The sequence below is a fragment of the Gallus gallus genome, chromosome 2 (assembly GCF_016699485.2).
Source record: "Gallus gallus isolate bGalGal1 chromosome 2, bGalGal1.mat.broiler.GRCg7b, whole genome shotgun sequence".
Taxonomy (NCBI): domain Eukaryota; kingdom Metazoa; phylum Chordata; class Aves; order Galliformes; family Phasianidae; genus Gallus; species Gallus gallus.
In genome coordinates this window covers 40,433,868-40,446,545 of record NC_052533.1, presented here as the reverse complement: position 1 = coordinate 40,446,545, position 12,678 = coordinate 40,433,868, and the positions used below count along the sequence as shown (strand labels likewise).

Here is a 12,678-nt window from a genome sequence, read left to right as displayed (position 1 = left end):
CATAGGCACATTATAATTAAGCCAAGATGAAACTATTAAGGTTTTTTGTTAAGTCAAGGTTCAAGTTCTTAGTGTCCATTAGAAGACGAGACATCTGGAAAACTGGTGAAAATTGAAAATGACAAGTTCTGCTTTGGCTCCCTCCATATTCAGCCCAGGTATCCAGAAACAAAACCAAAGTTTCATACTGCTTTGCTACTTCTGGCTCTTGCGGTCAGCTCCTCACTACTTTGTGTTAGAGCATCAGTTGCCATGTCACAACCATTGTAGCAAGATAACTACTGTGAGTTTCTTGCAGAAACAGGAGGCAGCTACAAGAGAGCTTGCAGAGGTGTTCTGAAGGACACCAGGAGTCCAATACAATTTTGCTCTTCACCTTGTACTCAGAAGTATCTGGAGCATACAGGAACTAGCCAGACACGTTTGGGTCATGTTCTTATCCTGGAAAGAAATGCTGGAATTGGCATTTTCTTGGCAGGCACTGACACCCTGGTTGCCAGTGACAATTCACAAGTTTATGCAGAGCTAGGGCTAATAAGATGTAAAATGTATGAGTCAGTGGGTGCAACTACCTTGAGGCTTCAGCAGACTCTCTTTCAGTTTGTATAAAATGCCCAGAGACCACGAGACGTGCTCGTTTAATAATCCTCATTAAATACTTTGCAATCTGAGAGTACAGATAATGCTGCATGCTGTCGTCCTCTTCTGGTAACGTGTTTGTGTTTGTATGTTGCTTTTTTGAGTAGATTTATAGAGAAGAACAGCGTGTTCTGAAATGGGCTGGTAACTGTAGCTAGTGACAGATGTCTGCTGGGCTGAATTGCATTCCATCATGAAAACATGCTTGTTTGCCACGTGGAAGCTTGATTAACAGGGTTTCCATTTGTTGTGGCTCTTGAACACATCAAGTGCACACACAGGCATTACTTAAATTTTGCTATGGAGGAGTATTGGTTTCAGTCCTGAAGTTGGCAAGATACATTGCAAAGTCCTTTCTTCATTTTTAGCAACACCAGGCTCTGGTGAAATCCATAATAGAATGGAGAGTGTCTTGACAGTCTTCTGGCTCCTGGATAGTCACATGAGTGCGTAGGTGCAAGCTGCAAAGGGACAACTGCACCTGCCAACAACAAGAGCCACAGTAGTTCTTACTGGATTGGTAATGGATAACTGAACCAGATGGTTTCCTGAACACAGCTCTGGTCTCCAGTTTCCCAAGCATGTGAGCTAGCTAGCCATTTCATTCACAAACACTGGAATGATGAAGCTGGAATGAGAGTCTTGAACGGTGCCTTTTTTTTAAAAGGATGTGTGGTGAACAGAAAAAGGAATGCTGCTTCTCAACATTGTTCCTAACAAACTGGCTTCTCAGAGGACAGCTTCCATGCAGGAAATGCCTGCTGAACAACAGCGGATTTATTGTGGCAGAGCTGTGACACCCTGCAGTAATTGGAAAGTGCAGGAGATTTTCATGCTCCCAGAAGTTGTCCTTTAAGCCCCTGTGCTGGTACATGGTACAGTGAAGTTATAAGTTCTGTACAGTAGATTTGTTTAAAATATATGCCAATATTCAGGCTCTGCTGTATGAAATGGGTGAAGGCCTAGTAGAATCTAAGAAGTGTTACTCTGTGTCTTTTCCTAAAGGTGTGGTTAAATGTAAGTAAGCTCTTACAGATTTGGTTGAGCCCTAAGTGTGTTATTTTTCTCTGCAGTTGAGTATTGAACAGGCCCAGGCTGTGGCAGAGCAAGTTGAGATGAAAGCGAAGGTGGTACAGTCTGAAGTCAAAGCAGTGACTACCAGACATAAGAAGGCCTTGGAAGAGCGAGAGTGTGAGCTGCTCTGGAAGGTATGTACCTAACACTTGTGCTTTGTACATTTGATATTGGAAACACTCTTTAACTTGTACACTAGGCAGAAACACTACCATTCATGGTGAACTCATTGTTTTCTAGGGAGCAGGCTGCTGGGTTCTGCCTCTGGTTGGTTTTGTTTTGAAGGATTTCTTAGCCTTATGGAAAAGCATTTTTTTTTGTAGGGAATACTGTGTCCTTAGGCAAGCTCAGCCGCACAAGTAAGGTGGGCACTCCCCCTGCTGGCTCAGCAGCAGTGCATCGCATCTCAAGTACTGAGGTGCGTGATATCAAGAGATGGTGCCACCCTGCTAAATTACTTCTCTCCTGCCTCTTTTCCTGGTTGAAGTGGTAATTTGCTGGTGTATATGTTATCAGCAAATGACCATTTTGTTGGTAACGTTATTTCATGGAACTACACTAGCTAAGTGAGATTAATCTTCTAAAGGAGAGGTTTGTATTTATGTTGTTTTCTTAGTACTGACATTTTTGCAAGAATTACCTTTGTAGTTTCTATACTTCTAAGGCCGCTTTTCTGAGGTACTTGCGTTGAGGGAAGTGAGTTCACTTTCCACTCTAGGCCTTCCCTAAGTAGCTCAACAACCTTTTCTTTTGAGGTATTATATATAGTACAGGAGAAGTAAGAGCTGTTCCTAAGCTGTTTGTATCTCAAGAGGTTGAATACATGCGCTTTAAAGGAGCGCCCAAGAAGTTCTCTTTGGTTTTTAAAACATTTTGAGAAGGAACAGTAGTTCTCGTTAGCACGCACTGTGGAGGTGTGAGAAATCATTCTAACAAAAGTAAGGAAGTTGAATATATATTAAGGTAGCATGTGAAGAGTGCTAGCGTATTATTTTGGGTAACAAAGCTAACTAAGATCCAGAAAGTATCTGTGATTGGTAATCCTTTGGAAAATGGTGATCTTAATGAGCTATTGAAAGAAGCATCTCTCTTTTTTTTCAGAAGCAGCCTTGTTAAGCCATTGCTCTTTATATGAACTGACATTCTTATACATCTGTTAGCTAGTCAGTGTTTAACCAAGGACTCTTCAGACAGTGAGTTGTCCCTCACTGAAGTACACTGGTGGTATTGTTCTGCAGCCAAGCAAGTATTCAGACATGAGGAAATACATTTTTCCAACAATAAAGCAATTACATGTTTCATTAATTTTGCAAGCTAAGTCTATTTGCCAAAGGATCCAGAGTGATTTTTCACAAGTAAAGACAGACACAGCCATGTAAACGCAAACAGATGCAAAACAAACAAACAAAGCCAAACAGCCATTTTTTTCTTGAGCTACAGTTGCCCAAGAAGGGACTGGCAGCTGCCATCTGTGTCCTTTGAATTAACATTATATGGCATCCTATTATAAAGCAGTAGTTCAGTGTGGCTGCTGGTATTTGTAGGAAAATATTAAAGCAAGTGGACCCTAAAAGTTCCAGATGTCTGGTATTATCCAATCACATGGAAGCAGTTTGGACAGGCAAGGGAGTGAGGAGAGCCCATATCCATTAGCTGATACCAACTCTGAGGAGGCTAAGAGTTATGTGATAAGAGCCTGCCTTCTGAAATTGGTCTCAGTTCTCCTTCTAGAGAAACCTTGGCCCCTGCTCTTTTCTGGGAGCCCACAGTTACCTCTCTCCACTCCAGAGTCATTAAATAAGATGTACCTTCTTAGGATCTGTCAAGCACTCTGCAACTAGAAGGCAGAACAGCTTGTAAGGAAGATAGTCGTTCTTAGCTACTAAAGAAGCAAATCTTCTTTTCAAATGGAATACTGATACAGCAGTTCCATGTAGCATGAATGTATGATTTTTAATTGAAGGACTCGAGAAAATAATCATCTGAATTCAAACAGATAATTGCATTTCCTTGTTTCTGCTCCTCTGCATCAGGGTTTCTGAAGACTTGTCCCACAGTTCTTGGTCTTATCATGTCTTGTGTCAGCATGCTGCAACAAATATATGGCTGTTTATGTAGAAGTGACGTTGGGACATGTTTTGATGTTCAGTGATAACTATTGGTGATTGGTGGACGGTTGGACTGGATAATCTTGTAGGTCTTTTCCAACCTTGGTCAATCTATGATTCTAAGGGTTATCTTTTCTGATGTGTGCTTTTTTCCCCCACCCCTCATCCTCTCCCAGGTGGAAAAGATTCGTCAAGTCAAGGCTAAGTCGCTCTACTTGCAAGTTGAAAAGTTACGTCAGAACCTAAATAAGCTGGACAACACTATTAGTGCTGTTCAGCAGGTCCTGGAGGAAGGCCGTACCATAGATATTCTTCTGGCCCGGGACCGCATGCTGGCTCAGGTGCAGGAGCTCAAGAATGTGAGAGGCCTTCTGCAGCCACAGGAGGATGACAGGATCATGTTCACGCCGCCTGACCAGGCGTTGTATATGGCCATTAAATCAATGGGCTTTGTCAGTAGTGGGGCATTTGCTCCTCTGACCAAAGCCACTGGGGAAGGCCTCAAGCGTGCGCTGCAGGGCAAAGTAGCCTCTTTCACAGTTATAGGCTACGACCACGATGGTGAGCCTCGCCTTTCAGGAGGTGACATGATCTCTGCAGTGGTAATGGGCCCAGATGGAAATCTGTTTGGAGCAGACGTCAGTGATCAGCAGAACGGAACCTACCTGGTCAGCTACCGTCCGCAGCTAGAGGGAGAGCATCTGGTGTCCGTGATGATGTGCAACCAACACATTGAGAACAGCCCCTTCAAAGTTGTGGTGAAATCTGGGCGCAGCTACATAGGTATTGGGCTACCCGGGCTCTCGTTTGGCAGTGAAGGAGACAGCGATGGGAAACTCTGCCGCCCCTGGGGGGTTAGCGTAGACAAAGAAGGCTACATCATCGTGGCTGACCGCAGCAATAACCGTATCCAGGTGTTCAAACCATGTGGGACTTTCCATCACAAGTTTGGCACGCTCGGTTCCCGGCCTGGCCAGTTCGATCGTCCCGCCGGTGTGGCCTGTGACGTCTCACGCCGGATCGTCGTGGCTGACAAGGACAATCATCGCATCCAGATTTTCACGTTTGAGGGGCAGTTCATTCTGAAGTTTGGGGAGAAAGGAACAAAGAATGGGCAATTCAATTACCCGTGGGACGTGGCCGTCAACGCAGAGGGCAAAATCCTGGTCTCCGACACAAGGAACCATCGCGTTCAGTTGTTCGGGCCCGATGGTGTGTTTCTTAATAAGTACGGCTTTGAAGGGGCACTCTGGAAGCACTTTGATTCCCCCAGAGGTGTGACTTTCAATCACGAGGGCCACTTGGTAGTGACAGACTTCAACAACCATCGCCTTCTGGTCATCCATGCAGATTGCCAGTCAGCACGCTTCCTGGGCTCGGAGGGGAGCGGGAACGGGCAGTTCCTGCGCCCGCAGGGAGTGGCGGTGGATCAAGAGGGGCGCATCATCGTGGCCGACTCCAGGAACCACCGGGTGCAGATATTTGAGTCCAATGGTAGCTTTTTATGCAAGTTCGGCGCTCAGGGAAGCGGCTTTGGTCAGATGGACCGTCCTTCAGGTATAGCTGTCACCCCTGATGGCATGATTGTGGTGGTCGACTTTGGAAACAATCGAATCCTCGTCTTCTAATCTGCGTTTGAATTTGGAAGAAACTGTCTCAGGGAAATTCTTCTAAGAGAAAATGAAAAAAAAAATACAACGTTGATTCAAACCTACCTCATCTTTAATTTTTTTACAGATGAATGTACTTATCTTTTCTGCAGGGAGTGAGCCTGTAAAGTTAAATTCTATCTACCTCATTGTCCTCCCTTCCCTCCCCGGTTTTTCTCCCCCCTCCCCATCCCAACACACTCGCAGTTCAGAAAATTTTACCTCTCCCCCGATGGGGTTTCATGCACAAACATGTGTTGCTGTGCACATTAGGTGGTTTGTGTGGTGAATTCTGTAGGCTAAGCCAAAAGGGCTCCGTATCGCTTTTTTTAATGGAGAAAATGGTAGTAGATATTTGTAGAGAACTTGTGTTCCTGACCATACTGCATTTCTGTGGGTGGGGACATGGGAGGGGGGATATATTTTTTCTTTTGAATTGCTGCTGCAGCAGAGAACTTCTTCCTGTTCTCCTTTTTATACCTCAGTGTGTTTGATTTACTGGCGAGCACAGCGTTTTGTTCCCAGAAGACTTTTGAACGTTTCGTGGAAGTGAGTGGGATTCACTCGCCGGGAAGAGTGAGTTTGCATCTTTTTGGCATTTCTGTGTATTTTTTTCTGAAACACAGTAATCCCAACAGCACAAAGAGAAGCTGATGAAAATGCACAATTACTTTTGAGTTGAAACCAAATTGTTCATTTTAGTGGCCTAGGACAGTTGTCGTAAAGTTTAGACGAAAAAAGCAACGCTTTCTTTAATGTAGCTTGTTCTTGAGGTTTGTTTATTGTTTTTTTTTTTTACCCCTTTCACCTGAAAGCTAAATTAGTTAAGAAAAAAAAAAGTTAGTTTCTTTTATCAGTACGTGCGCCTCATCTGGGTAACAGAGGTTACAGGGGGCATTGAAGCAAGGAAAAATCAACCCTTGGTTTTGTTTGTGTGAAATGACGAGGTTTTTTTCTTCCTCCCCATAGAGAGTCTTTAAGGGAAGAAAGGAAGTTCAGTGGATTTGTTAGAACAGAAGTGGTACCTTTTTCCAAAATTAAGAAATAAGCACAGCTTTGGAGATTCAGGGTGAGTTTTGGAGAATTTAAGTCTGTTGTGTTCAGAGGATTGCAATAACTTTATCCGTGATAAATGCAACTTCTTTTCATCTTCTGGCTTCCCCGGAGAGCTGGACTGGAGAAGTCCAGAAGCTCTGCTTCAGTTTTTAGGGTGGGGTGAGCCTGTGGCTCCGTGTAGTTCTTGCTACAGATCAAAGTGAAAAGCTACGAGTTCCAGCCTAAGGCAAACTGCATCGAGATGAAAATTTGCTTCTTTTTTTTTTTTTTTTTTCTTTTTTCCTTTTTTTTTTTTTTCTTTTCCAGGGCAGTACCAAAGAATTCTGTGTAGAATAACCGAATATGATCCTTAAAAGCTTGGAGGCGGGGGGAAATGAGCCCTTTCAGGGATATAAAAATTGCTTTTTTTGAGAAGCAGAAACTTTCTGGGAGAACAGAGGTCTTTCTAATGTACTGAGGACTTTGAGTCCCTCAGAAGATTTAGTCTTATTCTTCTTTGTTCCAGTTCCCATTTGGCTGTTAGTGCAGATATGGTTTCTAGAATTGCCACTTTACCCTCTGGATAAGGCATTTAGTGGCAATGGTTAAGGTAGGGAAAGGGGCTTCTCTGTCACTCATTGATGGAAGGATTATCCAGTCTTTGCCTCGGAAGTGCTTTGGGATAGACGTTACTGCTTGCAAGAGATGATCTCTGATACATAAGCTTGGTCACTATCAAAGTCTGAAGGGCCTTAACCATCCTCGGAGGAATGGGTTCATCCCGCTGCCAGCTGCCATGCACAAAAGTGTCCTGAGATTGAAAGGCTCTTTACAAATCGGTGAGAAATCACAAGGTGCACTTTCCTTCTTGCTGCTTTTCCCCTCCAAGGAGTATTTGACTTTCTGGGATTTGTAGAAATCCTGATGTGTTGCAGACAGACGTCCTTCACTTAAAGCAGGCTTAAACTAAAGGACCAGAAAGGAACAGATCCCGATTCAATGAGATGGCAAAACCTCTTTTAAAGGAAGGGTAAGGAAAAACACCTAAATTAAATAAAGTAACTGTGCTGCCTTTCAGCCAAAGCCTCGAGGAAGCAAACTCTTCAAAGCAGTGTGTTTCAGCTGGGCTTAATCTTAGGATAGCATGGTTTAAAAATAGTCTTCAAAAGGATAATCTTTTATACAGATGTCTGTCATTAAACTTGTGTGGCCACTCAACATATGGGTATGAGAGAAACCTAATTTACCTTCAGCTTCAAGTTCTACTTGTGTCCATGCCTCCCTCCTTGGGGGTGGCCAACATTTGTGGCAGATGGCCCTACTTGTTTTGTATTATTCAGTCCGAGAATTATTTGAAGTTTGGGCTGTGAAAATGAATACCCTGCAAGATCTAGATACCAAAGAAAATTGGTTTTAAAAGCTTTAATATTTAGTTTGCAGTGTTCTTGCATTTATCCTGTCATGTCTTAATGAAAATGCCAGGTCTGTTAATATCTTGACCTGAGTGGCTGTCAGTGTTAAGAGCATTCTAGAAATGCTCTTGTGCTTTAATGCTTGTTGGGTTCCCCCCTTCTCTGGGGCTGGGAGAAGGGAATTGTATTCCAGGCATAAAAAAAAAAAAAAAGTAAAAAAGGCTACGCGTGTGTTCACCCTTGCGTGGAACAGCAGAAACATCCTTGCCTCTCTCCAGCCTGCACTGTGTAGAAGGTGACGTAGAGGTTGCCCTCTACTCTTTTGTATCGAGCCATTGCACAAACCACCAGTCCAGCTCCCTCAGGAAGAGGAGCGGCTTCAACTTCTTAAGTTGCTGTCTGCTTAACGAGTGGGTTTGCTTACAAACAAAACCATTAGGCCTCAGATGTGGGGGAGCTTTTTTGTTTTAAAAACGCTACTGTTTAGCTACCCAGAATAATTCCAGATCTTTGTCATAGTGCTAAGCACACTCGGTCTCATTGAAAAGCAGTAGTGTAGCTTATAAAATGGAGTGTTTTATATGCAACGAAAATAAGCAACAATAATATACAAGTTCAATGCCAACAGCAGATGTCCCATAGGAGCTTTTAAAAAGTAATATATGATTAATTAAGGAGACTCAAACCTTGTTTTTTTCCCATGTGTGTTCTTGGACTGTGTGTGTTCTAAGATTAATGCCCCACTGTCATAACATACACAGTGCAAGTGTATGGGGAGAAAGAAAGAAAGCAAGGCTTTGATGCTGCATTGCAAACCAAACAAGCCGAAGTGTTCGGAGTAAGGTGAACCAGCGGCGGTGGCGTGGAGAAGGCCGAGGTGAGCTGGTGCCTCTTTCTCTTAGCTCTAGCATTGGCGAATGAGAGCTGTGGGTAATAGACCTGTTGACTAGAACTCCCAAAGGAATTCCACCTTGCCAGGTTAAACTGGTGGCTCTCGGTAAACTTGCTTGACAATGTTATCAGCAGTCAGTACGGCTGCTCCAGGGTCAGCCTGTGAAGCAATCTTGTTCCTTCTCAGTTAAGCAGGAACTTCAGCGCCAAGCTGAAGCAGATACGATACTTGATAATGCAGGTCCTTCAGATAACTCACTCCTTTTGTTCAGTACCTTTTAAGTAGCTTAAAGGGAGCCCATAACTATAAAGAAAGTGAGCAAAGGAGGACGACGCCTGAAAAACTGATGCGTATTGGGGCCAGACGTAACAGAGGTGAGGGAAGGAAGAGCAAGGCCCTTGGGCGTAGCGTTCCCTTGGAATTGCAGGAAAATGGGCCCGGTCTGTTTTGTTACAGTGAAAACCAAAATCATTTCTGAAGAGTGCAGGTTGATAAGCCTTATCAGGCCATTTCTTTGATCATAACATTCGCTTTATTTCTGGTTTAAAAGAAATTGTGCCAAAGTGTTTTGTTTATTTTATTTTTTTTTTAAGGATTGTAAGCCAAACGGTGCCAAAAGGTAAGAGGTATTTAAAAATAGAGATATTTAGACACAGTTTGGAACTGTATAAAAATGAACACTGGTACTTGTGTTAGACAAATGTTGTACCTTTTGGTCTTCAAGTTCTTGGGAGTTTGAAACCCAGTCCGATGTGGTACAAAATGCACAACGAGAGATGCCACTATCTTTTTCTTGAAGTTCTACCTCACTTTGCAGAAGTTAATCATCTACCTCAGTTTAGCATCAGACAGGTTTGAGAAATAGCTGAGAAATCTGCCTTGGCAAAGGATTCATCCTGCCTTTTGGGCGGGCATTTAATCGAAACAGATAGTGCGTACAACACGATGACTTCTTGCTTTTGTTGGTGTTTTTTCTACCCACCCGTGGAAATACTAAGCTGCCCTTGCTAGAAAATCTGTAAGTGAAACCAAAGGTTTGTGTATTCTGGCAAACAGGACTGAGATACCTGAAACACTTGAGTTTGTTCCATTTTCACTACGAAGTTTGGAGATGTAGACTTCGTTCAGTATTATGACACTACTGGCTGACATTCTCCTTGTCCATTTGCAGTGTTCTTACGTCTTTAAGACCTTTAGGTCTTCTCTCTACAAGAGAAAACTTTTATGCACACCTCCAAGTATGTCCTGTTCCTGTTTGGAAAGACTGATGTTACGACTGCTGCAAATGCAATGCTATACCAAATGCTTGAAGGGAATATAATACTGATTTGTTTTAGACTTGGTGATAATAATAGTAGCTTTCTTGACACAATGGGATTTTTTCCACCATGACAAAGCAACCAAGTTCCTATTCCTGGAGGGCGATTTAAGTTCAGATATTGTCAGGAGAGGCAGCTGAAAACCAGAATGTTGGGTTTTTACGCAACTTAAATAGTGACATGCAGCATGCCCCTTGCTTTTCCTGTGGAGTGAAGTTGCAGAAGCACATTTTCAGATCACTGTATCGGAAGATCTCTTTTCTTCCCCCGCTCACACGTGGGGGTGATGGAAGCGGGTACAGAAACTCCCTAATATTGATGGGCTGTGTTGGGTTTGGTAAATGTTATGGTGGAAAACGTACATTGATGTCTCTAAGTGATCTTACGGGTTGACAAGCCAGAGTGGCATCTTTTCCATCATTGTTTAACCAATAATGGTTCTAAAAAATGCTTTGTGTACCTGCATGGTCTTAGACCTTCTATTAATGATTGTATCAACTTACAAACTCAGGTAGATAATTTTTTAAGCTCTTTTCATAGAGCCTTACTGACTGAATGTTAAGTGTCTGTGTAGTGACGTAGTTGAGTAACTTCCTTTTGAGCTACCAGACTAGTTAAAGAAAAAAAAAAAAAGTCCTTTTATAGGTTTGTAGAGTCCTTTTCAGACAGCGTAGTAGTTTTTCCTTCCGAGGGAGAGATGTCTGTTTCTGGGTTTTGTTTTTAGTTTCTTTCCTAAGACGACTGAGAAGTTTTTACCTAGGTTGTAAGGTGTGGTAGTCACTGGCGTTGGTGGGGGGTTCTTACTGTACGTGAGCTGTTGTGCTGCGCATCACCTGTCACGTGCCGCCTGGCTTAGTCGGGTAGAAATGGGAAGCCCGCAGCAATATGGAGGTCGCTCACTTCAGGCTCACAGTGTGACAAATCACGTTTTCTCTCCTCCTTTAATTGACTGCAGAGAGTACGGCCCCATCTTATGAGAGTTCATTACCGGTGTGTAACACGTTGCCTCGGCGCAGGCTTGTATCGGGATCCAGAATGGTTTTGTCAGCCCTTGGATGTCGGGCATCTTGAGACAATTGGGTTTGTAGTTTCCTGTTCTGCTGCAGTTGTTTTCCTTCTACTTTAGTGATTAATCATGCTGCTCTCCTCATAATAATACAAACGTCTCAGCAGGACAGACAGTGCTTGGCTTTTAATGAGCTGCTCAGAGCTTTTATATCTAGTGGATAATGAAACAGGCTGTGACAAGAACCTCCGTGCTCCAAACAGGGCATCGCATTTCTGCTTGGACAAAAGGCGACGTTTGGGATGTGGGGCGTCGAGTGCTGCGGGAAGGAAAGCGTGACAGGTTATGTGCAAACTTTTACGTAGGATAAGTGAGCAAAACGTTAGAACTTTTTGTGTTAATGGAGGCTTCTGAATGTATCTCTGTGGTCCATAGGGAAGGCTGAAGGATGTAGCAAGGAGATGATGTATCAGCTACTGGCAGCCTTAAAACAAAGTCAGTGTCTCTCTGGACTTTAAAATGTTCCTATGCAGTTTATTTTATTTTTTTTGTTGTTGTTTAATCAAATAAATGTGAGGAGTTTTTTTTTTTTTTCATGGCAAATCCGTGTGTGTGTTTTTCTGTATTAATCGGTAAAGTCTTTTCTGTCAGGATGCAAAAGGAAAAAAAAAAAAAGCAAGCAAGCCCTGTCCTGGCTGTGAGCCTGCCGGTCTGCAGCTGGTGATGCTGCTGTGACACTGCTGAGATACTGTTGAAAACCTGAACTTGTAGGCACATCTCTGCAAGGGGGAGGAGGAATGCGAGGTGCTATGGACAGGCGTAAGTCACGATGCAGTGTCCTTCCCCGTGCGGTGGCGACGGGAGCCCGCATGGGCCGTGCTGGGCACATTCACTCGCTCGGGCCGCTCCTCACGTCCAACCCAGCGCTGCCCCTCGGCTGGGAGCCGCCCCCGGCCCTGACCCCTCGCGGTGCGGAGGCCTCGGCACGGCAGCAGCATCCCGCGGCATCCGAAGGCAGAGGCGCAGCCATTGTCCCGCAGCGCGGCTGAACGGCGCTGCGATGAGAGCCCCGTGCGGGCGGGAGCGGGGGGGGGGGACGACGACGACACGGGCTGCACCCCCAGCCGGGGCAGCGCTGTATGCCTGCGGGCGTCGCGCTGCGGTTTTGCATGTGAATGCGCCGCATTCCTTGGGGGGCTGGGAAGGGCCGGGAAGAATCCTGTCCATTCAGGACACAGGACCACACAGCAAGCGGCTCGGACCTTTTTGTACCGAATCGGTCAATCTACTTTGACGTGAGCCATGCTTCGGCACTGGGGCTCCCTCCTTTACAGAAGGGTGATATTGATAGACCCGGACTGCTCCCCCGTATCTGGGGACAGCGTCGGTGCCACTCCTACACCAACCGACAGCAATGTGACTGTACCCATTGGCTCAGCACTGACAGCCTCAGGAAGACTCAGGGCTGCCCTTTACCCAAAGGGAAAGGCTGTGCCAAAGCATGCTACTGCTTCAGCCTTTCTCCCACGTGAAGGGAGAGATGC

General features: G+C 44.5%; 1 protein-coding gene across 3 annotated transcripts in view; it reads left to right on the top strand.

The window, feature by feature from the left end:
- Nucleotides 1–11,737, top strand: part of TRIM71 (tripartite motif containing 71) — a 55,890-nt gene extending 44,153 nt beyond the window's left edge. Inside the window, exons 3-6 of one of the 3 annotated variants that reach the window (XM_046925926.1) lie at nucleotides 1,713–1,847; nucleotides 3,998–5,378; nucleotides 5,956–6,046; nucleotides 6,440–11,737. In XM_046925926.1, the coding sequence (XP_046781882.1) occupies nucleotides 1,713–1,847; nucleotides 3,998–5,378; nucleotides 5,956–6,023 (1,584 nt within the window). In that variant the 3' untranslated portion in view covers nucleotides 6,024–6,046; nucleotides 6,440–11,737. Of the gene's footprint in view, nucleotides 1–1,712; nucleotides 1,848–3,997 lie in introns of all 3 variants that reach the window. The other 2 variants (XM_046925925.1, NM_001397198.2) reach the window with 2 other exon arrangements.
- The last annotated feature ends 941 nt before the right edge of the window (nucleotides 11,738–12,678 follow it).